This window comes from Ambystoma mexicanum, chromosome 3p (assembly GCF_040938575.1).
Source record: "Ambystoma mexicanum isolate Mex_15411 chromosome 3p, UKY_AmexF1_1, whole genome shotgun sequence".
NCBI lineage: Eukaryota > Metazoa > Chordata > Amphibia > Caudata > Ambystomatidae > Ambystoma > Ambystoma mexicanum.
This window is the reverse complement of record NC_090925.1, coordinates 1,057,792,559-1,057,811,081: the sequence shown is the minus strand read 5'-3', so window position 1 is coordinate 1,057,811,081 and position 18,523 is coordinate 1,057,792,559. Positions and strand designations below refer to the sequence as shown.

The following is an 18,523-nucleotide window of genomic DNA, read 5'->3' as shown; positions in this document are numbered from 1 at the left end:
AATAAAGTAAAATAACATACAGTGTGCCCAGTTCTGAATGTATACAGAGTACACATACTCTGTGTAGTGCAAATTAACTTTAAATTGATTTGTATCATTTGAATTTCGGGACCTACCTTTAAGTTCTTATCTTAGCGCTTAGCTACATGCAGTACTTGAAGACATTTCAAATGTCTTTTTAAAATGCAGAAATACAAATAAAAATGAAGGGCCCGAATCATAGAAATATCTGCGTGGAAATTTGGGATTTGCGTGCCAATCTGCTCGCAAATCCCTGTTCGACTATTCATGGAACCAAATGCGTGGGGCTTTTACGGGACTTGCAAGGGGGATCCGCGCAGGCCCAGCACGTCTCTGAAAGCGGACGAGCGACTTGCGCGATACACCGTGTAGAGCGTTGGCGAGGCCTGTGCAGAGGACAGAGTAGGGGGTGGAACCTGGAAAAAATGAGGAAGAACAAGGGAAAAAGTGGGCTTCACGAGGGACGGGCCGCAGGCAGTCCTTTGCATGCCCACAAACGCATATTCATGGATGTGACAGTGCATCCTCCCAAATGACAACACAAATATCTCAATCTCTCTGCCACCCGAAGACAGGCATAATGACACTTGTGCATAGGAATTGCAGCGCTGAGGTGGGTTTGCATGTCAGATTTAGGGGTGCATATACGCAGCCGGGGATCCGATCAGACTTAGGGGTGCACGTACGCAGTGTAGTGTGGTGAAGGAACAGTTTACTGAGGTTTGCACGCATATTTTCAGCGAGTTATGATAAATTGTATATATGTTGTTGAGGTGGAGGTACCAGCTACGGGGGACTACGTGCAGGGTCCCTGAGATGCAGGCCTGCTTGCGGAGGACCCCACGCTCTGTTTGAATGGTGCGTGTAATTGAGCCCAGTGGCAGCATGCAAAGGTAGCTGTTCTGGCTGTTTTTGCTTTGCAGGGGGACGTGTCTGGGGCGTTCACAGTTACTTTGTGCAGAACATTCCATGAATACGCGGGGCACACATTTTTTATTCTGCACACAGGCTTGCACAGTGTTGTTGTCAGCGCGTGGCCTTTGCGGGAAAATGCACCCTTTTCCATGAATCGGGCCCTAAACGTCAGAAGAGGTGTCACTAGTCTTTCAGCTCACTGAACCACTCGAAAATAAAGACAGACCTAAAGGTAGGTAGAAATATAACTTGAACGGATTCCTAACTTATTTTTGATAGATTTTCAGAGCCCCTTTGTAAAAAGTGACAATGTATAAAGTAGTGGTAGCAAGATTTGAACCAACATCTTGTGGTACTAAAACATGTGGCTAACAATTGGGCCACTGTGCCTCCCACCAGGAAAAAGAGCACAAAGCTACACCTGCATGCTTTTGAGTTCCTCCTTTATTTATGCATAGAAAACTGCTATGCAATATGGAGGGGATGCGTGCAAGGCCGCTGGGTTTTGGGGACGTGTCGGAATCTGTTCTCAGTGCGCCCAGATGCAGCTGCAAACATATGCTGATGAGCCCTTAAGAGGGACACTGCAAACTGGATTATTTAGCAGGTAAAAGATGCCACAGATCAAAGTAGTGACATCTGCCAGTCTTCTGGGCTGGTGTGATCACGAACGGGTACTCCTAGACCAAACCGTGCCTGCCCAGATGAAGACCACACTTTGGCTTATGTGCTGTACCTAGGGCTAGTCATGGCCCAGCTGAACACTTAGTAGGAAGAAAGCCCTGATTTTGGCAGACAGTACCACAGTCCTGTTTTAACTAAGAAAGAGGGTTTGATTGCACCCACTTTCTAAGGAACCCCCCAGGTTCTTAGGTTCTGCTCTTCTATAGCCGGTCAGATAGCACAATGAGTAGAACGCTTGCTTTGACATCCGTGCAAAGCCTGTTGAGGCAGGTTTGAATCCCAGTGGTGCCAAACTCAGGCATTCATCCTTCTGAGGTCGATAAATAAGCACCACACACCGTGGGTAGTAATAAGCAGTGCTCAGATGACATAGGGTTCCTAGCACTATATAAATGCAAATTATTATTATTACGTATAACCAAAAAGCATCCTTTAAAGATTTTAAACAATCATGTTCATATAGGCTCTATGAAAGAAAGAAAGAAAGAAAGAAAGAAAGAAAGAAAGAAAGAAAGAAAGAAAGAAAGAAAGAAAGAAAGAAAGAAAGATGCATTTTCATTACACCTCATACATTTGTTGTGTGCATATCCCAAAAATAGTCCCTTAATGGAACATTTCCGCAAAAAGCTATGCAACATGAAGTGTTTCAATTCGGAAAAACAGGAAAGCAGTGTGTTTAAACCTCAGCATCATGCAGGAAGTACGCCATGGCTAGACGGTAGCCATCTTACTAGTATTCTTTTCACCGAGTGGTTGGAACAAATGGATTATCAATTTAAATTGATGTTTCCATAATTCACCAGCATTTGTTCACAAAACTATTCACGCAGTTCCTCTCCTAGGGAATACCATTGATTGTGGCCGTTCTGCTGGTCTGCCACATGGAATCGATAGACACTATCAGGGCATAGTCACAAACCCCTTTCAAGTAATTGCTAGAACATCAAATCATTTTCAATTGTCAGAAATTCCAGATCTAAAATGTTGCATCAGCTGAAAAGTCATAAAGCCAAAGCTATGATTGATATGGCGGTTCCATGCATGCCTTTCCACCACACCTTCTAGCCGCATAGCACTGCAGGAACTCAAGCCGCACAGCGCAATCATGGTTTTATTTCCATGGTGGATAAAATGCGTTTCTTGTTGAATGTGTGTCATCTTTCCTATGTCCCTTACATCAAACTTAATCCCAGAGGGACAGGTCTGTCCACAAAATGTGGTATCAGGAATCAGAATGCAGCCTTTTCAATTTTTTTTCAATCATTTATACTGTGCAAACCATGGACCCGTAGGCTTGAGGGCGCAAAAACACAAAAAAGACTAACAACAAATGAGGCTCATGAAGCCCGAGGCTAGTCAGAGAAGGAGTTCAAAGAAGAGAGCAGGTCAAGCAAATAACAGAGTTTTTAGATTCTTCCTGATGAGCTCAGTAGACTTCAAGCCCCTGAGATCAGGAGGAAGACCGTTCCATGCTCTTGGGGCCGTGTTCTGAAATGCTCCATTTGTGACTTTGCCGATGTTACACCTGGGGCAGGGGCACTGGTCCGTATTACTGGATCTAAGAGATCTCATGTGTGTTTTCTCTTTGAACAAATCCTGTAGATAGTTGGCCATCTTGCCCAGTCGGCATTTGTGTGTAATTAACAGAAGGCGATATAGTAACCTTGACTCAATTGGGAGCCAGTGCAGACCACGTCTGGCCTCAGAGATGTGGTCTTTCCAAGCGATTCCAGTAACTACTCGTACTGCACTATTCTGTATCACCTGTAACCGGTTACAGTCCACTTTATTGATACCATACAACAGACTGCAACAGTAGTCGATTTTGGCATCCACTATGGCCCTTGCAATGGTCTCAGCATTGTATTGTGTAATGAAAGGTCAAAGATGGGCCAAAAGCTTGATGTAATAAACTGAGGAAGAGACCAGGCTACCAACATGCACTTTCATGTTTAAGTGTTGGTCAAGGAAGATGCGAAGCATCTTAACCTTCTTTTGAGTGGCAATTCTGGTGTCTTCTGTGCAAAAGCTCTCATACGCAAGTCCCAATTTCCATATCATGTTGGGAGTGGCAACTACCATAAGCTCTGTCTTGTCTCTATTCAGAGCCAGGGTGTTCTGCACTACCAGCACTCAATGAGGGTGTACACTTTCTTAAAATGAAATTCGTCTTTGTCATGAGTACCTGTAAGTGGGATGACACACTTGGTGTCATCAGCGTAGTTCGTAAAACGCTACCCCATTCTGCTCCAAAAGAGCAAAAAAAGGTACTGTGAAGATGTTATATAGGCATGGTGAAATGCATGCCCCTTGGGGGACACCAAATTGGTTACACCGTAGCATTTTAGGAGGATAGCTCAGGGGCAACGTGCTTGTCTTGGAAGCAATACGACACAGAGCAACACAGGTTCGATCCCCGGGTCCGTGCTTAGAAACCTCTGGGTATTAAGCGTGTTATAAATAAGCAATTATAATATGATAATACCATGATTTCAAGACTCCCTCTTTTACATGAAGATTTCTAAACAGCAGAAGCGATTCAAGCAGAAAATGTTGCAGATTTCATGACTCTTTGCGGGGAGACACCCGAGTTTATCTTAACAACCTTTGGGTTATCAAGGCCTTCAGTGCGGTATAGCAAGGCTACAATTGTCAGAAGTTGGCTCTTGCTGCAAGATGGGTGTCTTCGGGGAGGCTGGCATTCACAATAAACTATTTCAGAAATATGTGAAAGAACTTGCTCACCAGCGAGGGGTGCTCCTCTCATGTGAGAGATAGATTGCACCCTCTTAAAGTCCACTGGGCCCCTTTTGAGTAAATGCTCAAGTATCACAGAAGAGGCACGCCTTATAAAGTGATTGGAAGTGCAGACTTAAGTTCCACAGACAGGGGAAGTAACATTCATGCAATCTCAACTTTTTTTACATAGAGGAAATACTTCTAAGAAATAATCTGTCCTGCAAACGTAATTTGGGTTTCTAGTCTCATTAAACGGCTTTGCTATCGGCTTCCTTTCCTAGTCCCCCATGTTCCACCTAAACAAACATTTATACTGAAGTTCCATTGAAGGTGGAAATGGGTGAATGTTTTTTTTTATTTTTTAAAGAAATACCCATTAAGATTAAAACCGGCAGAAGTGGTATTTCCTAAATTCCTACAAAGATATTCCAGGAATTCCACCTCCACCTCTGCTAACATCTGAATCGGGAGGCTTTTCAGAAATGCACCTGGCAGTGTTGGTAACTTCCTCTTAAACAAAATCCGCACAACTGCGAATGACCGCATAGTCGGAAATCAAGACTCTGAGCGCAATAAGGTGAGGTGCATAGCCCAGAAAGCAGGAGGTGTCAAGGCGCACAATGCATAACTGAGTGCATTGTCAGCCTAGCCACACAGTACTGCCTGCCTCCATGATATAAATCCAATACAGGCATTGTATAAAGAAGCACATAGTTCCAAGAAATTGTATAGCTCCCCAGAGGACTAATTAAAGAAAGAAATAATGTACAGCTATTGTCTTTTAATGCTGTCAAAACCCCACAGGGCAATAAAGAGGGCTGACACAAGTCCCACTGATGTTGACAGAGCTCCTCTGGTCCAGCGTTTGCTAGAGCAAAAGAGATGGAACAGAAACCCTCGGCTAGGGGGGGTTGGGAAGCAGACATCCATGGGCTTTGGGGAACAGACAAATTTGCACAGACTTCCTGGAACTGGGGTGGCTAGGTTGGCATGCTTATGAAATGTTCCATAGGGAAGGCTTGCCAGTCCTCAATACCTTTCAATCAAACTCCATACAGTTTTCTGTTGAGCCGCCCTTCTCTTTCCCATAGAGCATACATTTTCTTGGCTGCCTCAGAGGAACACAGGACAATGGTTGAAATGAAATGGGAAGAAGAGTTGTCGTGTCATACAAGCCCAAACCAGAATGTTCTCTGGACCACTGACCCGAGTGTTTTATGGTGTTGACCCCTGGCAACTAGCAAGTTGGCAAAAACAACAACCCATTTGTTACAAAACTTCCTTCTTGCCCTAAGTAGGTTTTAAAAACAGTCAAGGCATCCTATCTCGGCTATTCGCATAGAGGTCCGGCCCCTACTTCACAGGTCGACCACCGTTGGCTCTCAAGATGTTGTGAACTATTAGTCCCGAGATCCCTCATCATTGCCTATACTGGATAGGGATTATGGGATTTGTGTTTCCAAACATCTGGAGAGCCACATGTTACAGAGCCATGACCTGTTTGGTTTTGAGGCTTAAAAGATATCAGGTGAGCATTATGAATTGCAATATGCTCTGTGGTCCAATGTCATTCGAAAGCCAACCACTGCACTGTAAAGCCTGCCTCTTAAGCTTCCATGCATCCAAACTCAAAGGAAAAGTAGGTGCACTTGTGGCTGAAGGATGCTCGTGCAGAGTCACGTGACTGCGTCTGAACATTCACTGCCTCGTTTCTGAGGCAGTGTTATGAGCGTGCACATCTGAATGTAAGCTATATGAATATCAATTGTCCGCGGGCATTCGGAGCCCAGAGCATGCAAACAACATGGATCTCGTACAGAACCAGAGTACAGTCAGTGAGAACGCGTTCTGTGCAAAATAGCAAAGGCTAAGGTAGTACCTGGAGAAAATCCTTTCACCTTACCTTTAATCTTTCTGTTACGCCATCGGTGAAGCTGACGGTGAACTCTGCAATCTTTGGGACCCGGAGTTTGCCTTTGTTCTTCTGATCTGACTGGTACTCTGTCCTCGTCTTCACTACCACCTGAAACCACAAAGAAAGAGCATGAGCAGCGGTCCCTCTAAAAGGAGCCGTGGATCAAGAGCACAGGTGACATTTGGCAAGACCCATATGGCCTGCTTAGAAGTCGCGCACTCACTAAATTTTATGTAGGCGCGTCATGTCTCTGGTCTTAGGGTAATGCAGAAAATAAACAAATGTCATAAAGAGAGTTGAACACACTGCCTTTCAAGGTTTGGGTCTATTTGACCTAAAACATTTGACCTAATCACATTTCATCCACAGCAACCCTCCCACTTCACCGCAACCTAATCTATAACCTTACCCACCCCCACATATATTTAATTAAATTTGACTGAAAAAAATGGCAAACAAATTCGATCAAATGTGTTAGGTCAAATGTTTTTAGGTCAATTATGCTAATACCCTTTTCAAAGAAATTCCTGCCAGACACTTTCTGCTGAATCACTGACGGTCCTCCACTCCCAAACTTAGCTACCCTGACATTTGTATGCCTCAACTCGGTCTTCTTTGACTGCGTACTCCGCCCCCTTTTTCTGAACAGCTCTCCTTTGCTGGCCAGCCAGATGTGCACCACAGAAATACCCAAGCATGCATGATGATCACATGGAAGGATTCCCAGTAAGCAAGTGGCACGCTCATAGGGGGCCTTCCTTGCCAATAAGAGATTGTGTCTGATTGCGAAAGGTTCATCATGAAACAACATCGAGGAACATTGAAAAGTTACAAAAAAGAAGAGATCAGACAGCCCTTCCTTCACACATGGACCTCTTACTGGTACTCGGGAACTGAACTCTTCTTGCAATTAAAAATACCAGAGAAGTGAGACTGGGGCACAGATCTTGCGACGGCCATCGCACTACGGAACGCAATAGGCATCAGTGGGAACGTGGTGTCAATGTAGGAAGTGGTTCTAGGATTCCTAAAGTGAAAGTTGCATCGCACCACTCAGAAAACGAATATGTAGGCCTGAAATGGAGAGCAAATTATGAATTGCTAACTGCTCCGATTTTCTTCTGATTGCTGTGTCAATTGCTATATAAATTATGAAAACAAATATGTTTGAGGTAAAGTGAATGGCAGGCAGTGTGGAAATGTACAAAATGAGACTCTCTTTGGAATAAGTTATTATCTACTTTTCAGGGTCTACCTCCAAATTATTTGGTAATAAATTACAAGTTTTTAGTTTGGGTTAATGTTGTGGTGTTAGCAGGTTAGTAAAAGTAAATCTATTGAGAGGTGAACTTGAGAGACATTGGTGTCAGAACATACTGCCTTTAGGCTGCATCCCGCTTACTTCTAAAGGCCTAACCCATGTAAGGTTCTGTTAGGGCTGATGGTCGCGTCACAATAGATCTGACAGAAAGACTGGAGAGTACACAGGCGAGGGAGGCACTGGGTTCCTGTCCTTTGTGCCCCACCCCCCTTTGGCCCACCTAGGCTGCCAGACTCCACACCAGTCTAAGCACTTTGCCTGTCCATGGAACCCATACCTCGCAACCTGTGGCACCAGTACCTGGAGTTTGCAGAGCATGGGAACCGTAGGGACACCAAGCATCTCTCGCGCTTCCTCTGATGTGCTTCCCTTGTCTGCCTCATGGCGCTGCTGCATTTCCCTTCCCTTTGCCAGCAATTGGACACGTAGCTCAGTGGTTGAGAACAATCCTTGGCAATTGCGCAAGATCATAGAAATTTGTTGGCAATCTTGGGCAGTTGTGCAAGTAACCGAAAAGGGTATGCAATTTCTATCAATAGGTAAATATCTGGCCATCTGAAGGCCTTTCCGGCCAATGAGGTGCCACATTCCTGGGCATTTCATGGCAGACTCTAGCAATATATGAGTACCTGGGACCTTGATGCCAATCCTTGCCAATGGCAAGAGGACCCAAGAAGTTTATGTGGTTCTTGGGAGTACACTGTATTGGGGCAATCATTTCGATAATTAATGTCAATGCCCAGCAAAAAGGCATTTAATAACAATCTTTGGCAATGAGGAAAGAACCTTGGCATTTCATGCCAATCCTTGGTGATAACGCCATGTATCTGGACATCTCATAACAATACGTGTCCACTTCATGGCGATGTTGAAAATATTATGAAAGGGGTGAGAGCATTTGAAACAAAACCAGTCAATAGGACGAATATAGTCTTTGTTGATGATTCCTGATGATTATTAAGAGCATTCTCTAAGTATATGGTAAAGTAATTTAAGGTTTTACTGTTTCATTAACGTTTGCTATATATGATTCAGAACTGATTGATACCTCATGATGGTCATACTTTCTTGGTGATATCTTATTTTACTTGTATGGTGGAGTGGTAGCAGCATGGAGCTTATATTATTCCGAATGTAATTTATTTGTGTTGTTTTTTTTATAACCGTGCTTAATACCTGAGTCCGATTTATTCGAACCTCTGTTACTCCATTCTAAGATAGGCTTCCGTTTGTTTTCAGGCTATTGTTCCTGATGAAGGCCTCTGGCTGAAACAGGCAGTGGACTGTTTCGTCGACCCTACTACCAACAGCACTTTATTAGGACTTATTTGTGATATGATTATGATTGACACTCTGGTCTTTGGACCATCATTTTGTTTGCAGATGCCCAAATGCACACATTCATACGTTGGATTCTATAGAAGCTATTACATTGGAATGTGGTTCTATAAATCTTTAAAATACAACCTGTTTTTCTTCACTCACATTGCAAGAAATGTACATTTTTTATACCATTTCCTTAAAAGAAATCTTTGCATATTAGAAATTGTGGCGGGTTGGCCTTATAGCATGCATTGTTTGACGATGGATATCATCTCCGTATTATTTAAGTGTTTTAGAATGCTAGGTCAGACATTTTCTGAACGGTTGCACCTAAATGTTTCTATTGCTCAATTTGAGGAATATTGGTGCCATTTTTGAATGCTTGACGTCACCCACTTGGTTTGTTCCTACGTATGAGCCATACCCTTCTTTCGGAAATAAGATTCCATTACTGAGCAATTATAAATGATCTAAGGAAGAGAACAGAAAACTGTTTGCATTGAAATGTGTGGCCCAATCCATGGGAGCTATTACTATTACCAATCAAACAAGGGGCTCAGCAATACATTGTGTACAAGGGTGGCCTTGTTACCAAAAGTGACCCTGGAAATGTTCTTTTTTATGTGGCCCAGTATTACACTGTAAGCAAATTATAACGAGCAAGACCAACCCCTCTAACTGGCTTTTCAAAGTATCTAGGGCTTCAGGGGGGTTCCTCCCCAAGAAACTGTGGAGAAAATGGGTCCAAATGGTTAATTTTAAAGCACATGTCCCTATATAAACATTAAAAAGTTGTTAATCATAACACAAACTGACATCGAAGATTTGGTAAGAGTGAAGAATAACATACGGAAAGCTTCCTAGCAAATTCTTCACTTTAAATGGGTGTCAGAGCAGTCGAGAGATGGCAGAAAGGGGCAGTGCTGATGTGAGAGAGGAAAAGAAGAGCAAACAAACCCACAAAAGAGGCCCACCTGACCCTCTCCAGTGATCTCTGCAGTCCAGTCCGCCACTGATTGTGTACGTGTCTCAATTGAAGCATTTAGTAGTGAAGATGCATTAGTCCGAAGAAGCCCAATCAATAGTGCTTTTTTCTGGTCCAAAGTTTAAGCTAAGAAGTAAAAGACACGTTGTCTTCAGCTAACCCATTTCGTTCCAATGTAGCTGAAATGATTACATTGGCACTTAAATTAAATCAGCAACATTCTGTGTCATCATAGGTACGGTTGTTGGTCCAGAAAAGCTGTGCCAGTTCAAAGAATATTATGAACAAAGCATGATGGCTCCCCAATCTGTAAGCAAACAGAAATAGAAGTAGGACTTGCTGTGCATACGCAGTTGTAAGAAATTACATTTTTTATGGAAATGCCTCAAGCTGAGGTAAGCAAATGAACAGACTCAATGATGAAGAATGATAAATAGTAAATGCTTCCATCCACAGAAGGCAGTAGTTTCTTCATACAGCAGGGCTAACCATTTTTTATTGATGCACAATTGTGCAATCAGATCCCTGTTACATATGCTGTCCGTCAAGGGCGCCTGGACGCTTTATTGATATACGCTATGTTAATAAGTCAAGATATGAAATCTGTAGGCCAATGCTCCCAGCCTAAATCGAGAGAGCTTGAGAATTTTACTGTTTGCCGACAGTGTGGCTTACATCTCGAAGACCCCTCAGGATGTCTGAAACAATTGAATCTGCTTAACAGTATCTGTGCAGCAAGAAGTCTGTCCGTAACCATTAGGGCTGATATCCACACGGACCATGAGAACGCTTTTGTCTTTGAAGAGTGAACGGGTGAATAAGAAGAAACTTTCATTACCTGGGAATTCACATGGCCCAGGTTGGCTCTTGGCATTCGCAGGTTGAAAAAGGGTTACAGTGTTATGTACACAAGTGGTGTTACACTCAGTTTTGCTAAATGCGTCAGTGGGGGTTATGCTGCCTTCGCTCCCGGTTTAAAGGTCGCAAGCCTTAACTCAGGGTTGTCCAACTCTGGGCCTCAAGTGCCGGGAATCCTGCTGTGTTTTCAGGATATCCCTCATTAATATTCATGAGGAAAAATGGCCATACAATTAGAATCATTGTATGCAAATGTATCACATGAATATTAATGAGGGGTATCCTGAAAACCCTGCATTGATCCTGCCCTCGAGGCCTGGAGTTGGACAACCCTGCCTTAACTGAACCAGTCTATGGACCTGATCTTTGTGAGGCAAAATAATCTTAGAAATCTTAAATCTAGAGAGAATTTAATATTTAAGAATGTATTAGCATTCCCCTCAAGCTCTCCCAATGAACGAATACATTTGAACTGGGCTGCACAGGGAGAACAGTAAGGCTCTCACTAATGTATTGGTCAGGATATGGTACAGTCCAGTCCTTGATCTGTAAAAGAAAGTAATGATACATGCTATTAATAATCCGGGCACCTATAACTGGTCATGGCTGAAGCACGTTAAGCAGATATCAGTGGATCTTGATCTAGTGATCCACCCTGATAGAGCCAAATACCAAAATGCAGGTGAAATATGCCTTTGAAGACTAGTCTGAGTTGGTGTCATATGTAGTTCTCTGAGAAGATTATACCCAGAGCATTTTGATGTGAAAGGTATCCTTTGCTCAAAATATGTTTTTCTAATGTTTTTAATCTATTTTGTACGAATATATGTTTTTCCGTTTACAATCATGGTGTTATGTATTTGATGACAACATATAAAAGTATATAGTTTTGCATTTTACTGCCATTTACGGATTGTTGTTTAATGGATTTTATTCTGAATATAAATGGGAGACCGACTGACTTTTCGCAATGCAATTAACTGAAGAATAATCATGAAAGGGGGTTATAAAGACCCTCCAGCAAGGCCACAGAAGACTTACCGCCATGTATATCTGGTCAGCAATGAATGTCATGACAGTTAAGAATCATTCTCACTCACCTCTAAGAAGCGAATTGTCAGATTGAATTTAAACACAAAGGGCCTCATTACGACCCTGGCGCTAAGTGAAAAACGATGGCGGTAACTGGTTACCGCCATCGTTTTCCGCCAGGTCCGATCATGACTCGTGACCGTAAACTACGATGCCAATAGCGGCATCGTAGTTAACGCTGCCGCTAACTGCGCCAAGGGTGCGCGCACGCGACCGCCCACACCGTACTTAGCGCCATGGCGGAAAGGTACGCGAATGCCGACCCAAGCGGACATGCACCTAGCGCCATCACCGAGGCCGCTAAGTACCTTACCGCCATGGTGCAAATAACGCCATCGCGAACCAACCGTAAAGGGCCATGTCAAGTGTATGCAGCTGCCACAGGTGCACAGAAACAGCACAGGTGAAGGCAATACAGACTCAGGGGAGTACAAAAAGAGCACACCCCACCCCTAACCACACCCAGTCACACTCCACAATGATGCCAATACGACTAGCAATGTTGGGGCTGGAGGACCTGGTAGCAATGCATGTGCTACTACAACAGCAACAACAACAACAGGCAGCACAGAGGAGACGCAGGAGGAGAAGGAGGGCAAGGCAGGCCCAGCAAGCCCCACCAGCACAGCCAGTGCCACCACGCAGGCAGCCCCCAATCCCACGCATCAGAGCCAATCCAAACAACCTCACTGCTGAGCAGATCCACACCCTGTACCGTTTGGACCGGGACACCATCACTGCCATCGTAGACATGACGCACGACGACATCGTCAGCATGATAGCAAGTCCAACCGCCATCCCCCCCCTACTGAAGGTAGTGGCTGTACTCCACTTCCTGGCCACAGGCACCTACCAGCACACAGTGGGGCACCTGCATGGCATTTCACAACCATTATTTTCACGAACACTCATCCAAGCGCTCGATGCCCTCCTCAAGCACACAGACGACCACATCTCAATACCACGGACTGCCCAGGAGATAGCAAACACCAAAGTGGGTTTCCATGCACTAGCCGGCATACCTGGATGCATTGGTGCCATCGACTGCACCCATGTGGAATTGGTGGTTCCACGTGCCATGGAGGTACCGTACCGCAACCGGAAACAGTTCCACTCAATCAACGTGCAAATGGTCTGTGACTCCAACATGATCATCACACATTGTTGTGCCAGATTCCCCGGATCAACCCATGATTCTATGGTCCTGAGGAACTCCACAATACCACGCTACATGGAGCGACATGCAGGCCCAAGATCCTGGCTACTCGGTGAGTGCAATGTCATGGAAGTGGGCATGGGAATGACGTACCAATGCATACTCCACCTGGCAGAAAGGGGGGGGGGATGATGCATACTCCACCTGGCTGTGAGTAACACAGAGAACGGAGACAGAGGAAGGGCACCCTCAATGCACACAACCCCACTGCATGCATAGGGTGATGGCATGCAAAACAGGCCATGGCAGCAATGAGCATATACTGGTTGCATTGTGTGAATCAATCAGTGCATGTAGAAGTTAGCCAAGGTAACAGTTCGATGCCAGCCAGGGTTGAACACCATGTTCCTGATCAGACAACATGACTGACACAATCATTCTCGCCTACATACAGGTGATGCAGCCTATCCCCTGAAGAGGTGGCTCCTCACACCAGTCCGGAACCCGCAGAACCAGCACGAGGAGGACTCCAAACATGCACATACACGTACTCGTGTGGCCATAGAGCAGACATTCGGCCTCCTGAAGGCACGGTTCCGAAGCCTCAGCAGGTCTGGTGGGGCACTCCTGTATGGCCATGAGAAGGTGGCAAAGATCGTCATGGCATGTGTCATGCTGCACAACATGTGCGTCAGACGGAATGTGCCCCTGCCCCCTGACGCAGAACTGCAACCACCTGACGATGAGGATGAGGAGGGTGCAGATGGGGCGCCACCACATGGAGGAGGCGATGCACAGGAGGGGCGTGCCATGCGCCGAAGTATCATCGACCACTGCTTCTAGCACACACGGCTGGTGTTCATCGCATGGAGACTGCACTTGGGGCACTCTGGTACATGGACACTGTGGACTGTACACCAATGAAGCACACATACGCAATGAGAATGTCCACACATTTCTTTTTAGGAAAGAAAAAAGTGTATTGGTAAAACAAACTGTCGTGTCACTCCCCCTCCCACCTCCCCCCTGCACACCCCAACACACCCCCTCCCACCTCCCCCCTACACACCCCAACACACCCCCTCCCACCTCCCCCCTGCACACCCCAACACACCCCCTCCCACCTCCCCCCTGCACACCCCAACACACCCCCTCCCCCCTCCCCCCTGCACACCCCAACACACCCCCTCCCACCTCCCCCCTGCACACCCCAACACACCCCCTCCCACCTCCCCCCTGCACACCCCAACACACCCCCTCCCCCCTCCCCCCTGCACACCCCAACACACCCCATGTAGGTGTCTACAGATGCCTGTGACAGTGTCCACAGTCCCTCACAAGGCCCCTCTCCCGGCCCCCGGGGCACCCCTGGCTGTGGAGCGCAGGTTGCGTCCGGACCGTCGCACGGGGCTGCTCTGCACAGAACTGGCAGTGGAGGATGTCCCTGGCTGCCCCTGTGCATGCTGCTCCTGTAGTGTGTGGTTGAGGTCAGTGACCGCACGACGCAAGCCCGCAAGTTCGGCACAGATGTCCCTTGACATGGCCTGCATGGCATCTCTCAGGGTGGCAGTGCTCTGCGCCACTTCGGCCCTTAGGGTCTCCGTGGCCTGTTCAATGCTGGGCCCAGCCCCCACACATTCTGCGGCATGCTCATCCAGCTTTGCCGACAGCTGATGCTGCCGTTGAGTGATCTCCTCTAGGGAGTGCTGGCCGTGCTGGCCCATGGCCAGTGCAGGTGGAGTGATGGAGGGGCTGCTCCCCTCCTGTGGAGTGTGGACAGGGCATGGGGTGGAAGGCCACTCCTCTGCCTCAGTGTGCCCCTGTGTGTCACCCTCATGGGGGCTGGCGTCAGAGAAACAGGGGGAATGTAGTTGGTCAGTGGGGCTTCTGACCTCCTGCTCCATGTCCGAGTCAGAACATGCAGCTGTTGCAGCTGTCTCCCCGATGTTGCTGCTGGCCGCTGACCCCCTGCCTTCTGTGGCAGGCAATGTCGGTGGAGGTGGAGCAGCTGCTGCTGGCCTGCTGCCGACAGGGGTGCTTGCCGGTGGGACCTCCAGTATGCCTGCAGTGGGACCTGCTTGTCGTGGGGTCTGCCTCACTGCAGCTGAGGTTGAGGGTGCAGGGACGTTGATGTTGGACTTCGCCCTCTTCGGCGCAGGGGTGTCCTGGTCCTCTGGGTGTGATTCAGTGCCTGTGGTGGAGCAAAGGTGGGAGGCCGTTATTGATGGGTCTACGGACTTTGGAATGACAATGGTTGACATTATTTTGGCCAGTGGATGAGGCAGATTACAGGCAGTGCCATGCAGGGTGTCTCCTTCTCGTGTTGTGTGTGGACGCAGGTATGCGGGTGCCAGCAGTGTATGCAGGGTGGTGCTCGCATGTGGCTATGGCCAGTATTGATATGTGTTGCATTTACACTCTAGGGCAACCTTGTGCTACACATGATTGGACTGCTGTGACTGTGGCATGTCTTGTCAGAGGCACCTACCTTCATCGCCTGATGTCGGGGCTCCCCTTTCCATCCCTCCAACACCTTCGATGGACTCCATGCCGATGGTGGTAGCACAGATCTCCTCCCACGGTTGGAGTTTCAGGGGGGATTCCGACCCTCCATCGGTTCCCTGGGCAAGGTTGCGGTTTGCTGAGATGACCGCTCTGACCCGTATGCGCAGGTCATCCCAGCGCTTCCGGCACTGCTGTGGGGTGCGGGGTACGGTCCCCACCGCGCTGACGCGCTCAGCCACCAGGGCCCAGATGGCCTTCTTCTTCCCGATTGCTGTCCTGGTCATTTCAGGGGAGAACACAACACCTGCGTTGTCCTGCAGGGTCTCTGCAAGCATGCAGAGTTCCTCCCGGCTGAATCGCTCCTGGCGCTGGCGGTCACATGCTTTTTTGACGCATTTCGGCATTTTCAGGGAGTTGGATGGGTGGTTGTTTGGTTGGGACAGGTGTCAGGGTTGGGTCTGGTGTTGTTTGGTAGGATGGCAATGGATTGTGTTTTTAAAGATGGCCGACGGGATGCTTCCCGTTCCGGCGCGATGACGCTATTTCCGGTTTGGCCTTTTACGGCCAACGTAATTTACGGCCGCCGCTAATTACGGTGGCCGCAAACTACGGTGGACGCTACTTACGCTGGCGGAAGGGCACCTTGCTCACTCAACGATGGCGGTAGGGGCCTTTTACGCCATGGCGTTAATTGCATTACCGCCATGGCGTAATGCTCGTGCGCGATGGGTCGTAATGTGGCGCTCTTTACGCCATCGACTCACGGCGTAAACGCTCATTACGCCATGGCGGTAATGACGGGCGATTAGCGCCAGGGTCGTAATGAGGCCCAAACACTATTTTGTATCTGGATCTAGTAGGTCACTCAATCCCACTCGAATACTTTCGAAGGCTGAGTGAAAGGCAGCCTCCAGTGCTTTATGTTCAATAGCTGCTCATTGCTTTTGTGAATTCTTTTTGTTGATGTTTGGAGTATTACATAATCATTTTGAGAAATAATTTTGAAAAAGAAGGAAGCCCTTTAAAAGCTAGATGAATTTATTCTGTGACAAATAAGAAATATGTAAGTGTTGAAATGGTAGGCATCACTCATAAAAATCTAAAAAGAGGTCAGGGCTCCCCTTTGCAAGAAAGAACATGGCATGATAACCTGTTCTGTGGGAATGTACCCACTCAGAGTCTGCAGCCACATGTTTTAGCTCACTATAACTTTCACAAAAGAGGAATATCCGTTTGCATATCTGTCTTTGTGCCGCCCGCTTGAGCAGTCCGGCACCGAAATGCTAGGCAATCCTCCTTTGAACAAGAGTACCAACAGCAATCCCAGACATGTGTTTCGGCCTAGTCCGGCCTCATCTCATCAGTGAGGTGGAGCTGTGCCTCTCTGACCACAGTGAGCAAGGAGTCCACGTCTGGGTAACCCTTGGTAGCTCAGGGTCACTCATAAAATTGCCATTTCTCTAAATTGTAAAATGTGAGGGGGACGTAAAAGACCAAATCATTCAAGCAGTTATTTCATTTTTAAAAAGCTGTAACTGCTCGGAGGGGACCACCAACGCTAGCACGTGCGTGCTGTTTTGTCCCCTGCATGCATTTTTCCACATTGGCCAAATGGAGTGGGTAAACCAAATTGCAAAATCCTGAGAAATCGCCCTTACTCATTGCTTTTACGTGATATTTTGCAAAAAGTGTAAACGCTGCCTGCCATTTACACTTGTCAGATGCTATTTGCAACCATTGTCAGCAATCTGAAATGCAACTGTACCCTGTGAGTACACAGGTCAGGCCCAAATGCACATGTATACTCTGTGAAATTGATGCAAGATCTAGGAACTAGACAGGCAGTCTGTGGGTACCAGCAATGCCAGAAAGATATTTCCTACACCCGCCAGCAAATACCGGGGCCTATGTGCTACAGAGTGCATCCAATAAAAGGAAGGAGTGGTTCCCAGATGAACAGAGTTTGTGACCTCGCTCATGGCAGAGCTTTCTTACCCAAAGTGAGCTGGCAGACATGTAGAGAGCAATGGAGATGCAAGCGCTTCATGCCCAGCACATCTAAAAAAAATTAAAAGATGGCAGCAGCAGGTGAAGTATCGCTCTGGGTAAAAAGGGACAGGGCTAATGAGAAACTGCTAAGCCCCATTCCAATTGCAATATGAAAAGGAGGAAGGCCTAGTCGTATACTATAAGAGGAGTTGGTACTATATAAACGGAGCCGTATGTACTTAGAGAGGGAGTCCCCATGTGAGTGAGGAAGGAGGGTCGAGGAGGTGTGTTGGTGAGCTAAACTCAAGAGGTACTGTGAGCAAAGAGAGCATCTTAAACCGAGAGGAGCAGAGAGTCCTGAGAGCGCTTGGGAGCAACTGCACCTAAGAGGCGCTAAGAATCCTAAGAACAGTTGCCGGAATGCCAAAGAGTGCTTTAACTGTATGGCACTGTGGTGAGGACACAGTTGAGAGGTAAATGGCTGGCGCTTGAGAGACCCTGGGGGCTGGAGAGTGGCACTGTCCCATGATGCTGGCCCTGAAGGCAGCATACGAGACCCGACCATCAACACTAATATGTAAATGATACACAGTTTACCAAAAGATCAATTGCATTAACAACAGCCATAAATGTAAGCACTGTCGGGCCCTCATCCAAGCTTAGATGTCATTTCTCAACTCAGGGAGAGAAGGAAGAACTGGGGCGTCCAGTTCTGAAGGAAGTGAAGATGTTGGTGGACCACCAGTGTGCTTATTTTAAAGTCCCTAACCCTATCAACCCTGATACCTTTAGTTATGAAAGTAAATAGAATAGGGGACTTCCATTTGTATTTGTTTCATTTGATTATCCCTCAACGAAACAATAGTCAAGCTAGGAGGTGCTGAGAACCATGAGAGCACATGAAGGAAGGGGTGCAGCGAACCGTGAGAGACCATGGACCCATTGGGTGTTGGAAACCCCGAGAATACATGAACCTGGAGGTGCAGAGAACCATGAAAGCACTTCCACCTGATGAGGTGC

At 46.8% G+C, this 18,523-nt stretch overlaps 1 protein-coding gene across 2 annotated transcripts in view; it reads right to left on the bottom strand.

Annotated features, from left to right (window-relative positions):
* Nucleotides 1–18,523, bottom strand: part of NSG2 (neuronal vesicle trafficking associated 2) — a 241,542-nt gene that overhangs the window by 168,962 nt on the left and 54,057 nt on the right. For both annotated transcript variants that reach the window (XM_069652423.1, XM_069652422.1), the window contains exon 3: nucleotides 6,263–6,382. In XM_069652423.1, coding sequence (XP_069508524.1) covers nucleotides 6,263–6,382 — 120 coding nt within the window. The remainder of the gene's footprint in view (nucleotides 1–6,262; nucleotides 6,383–18,523) is intronic.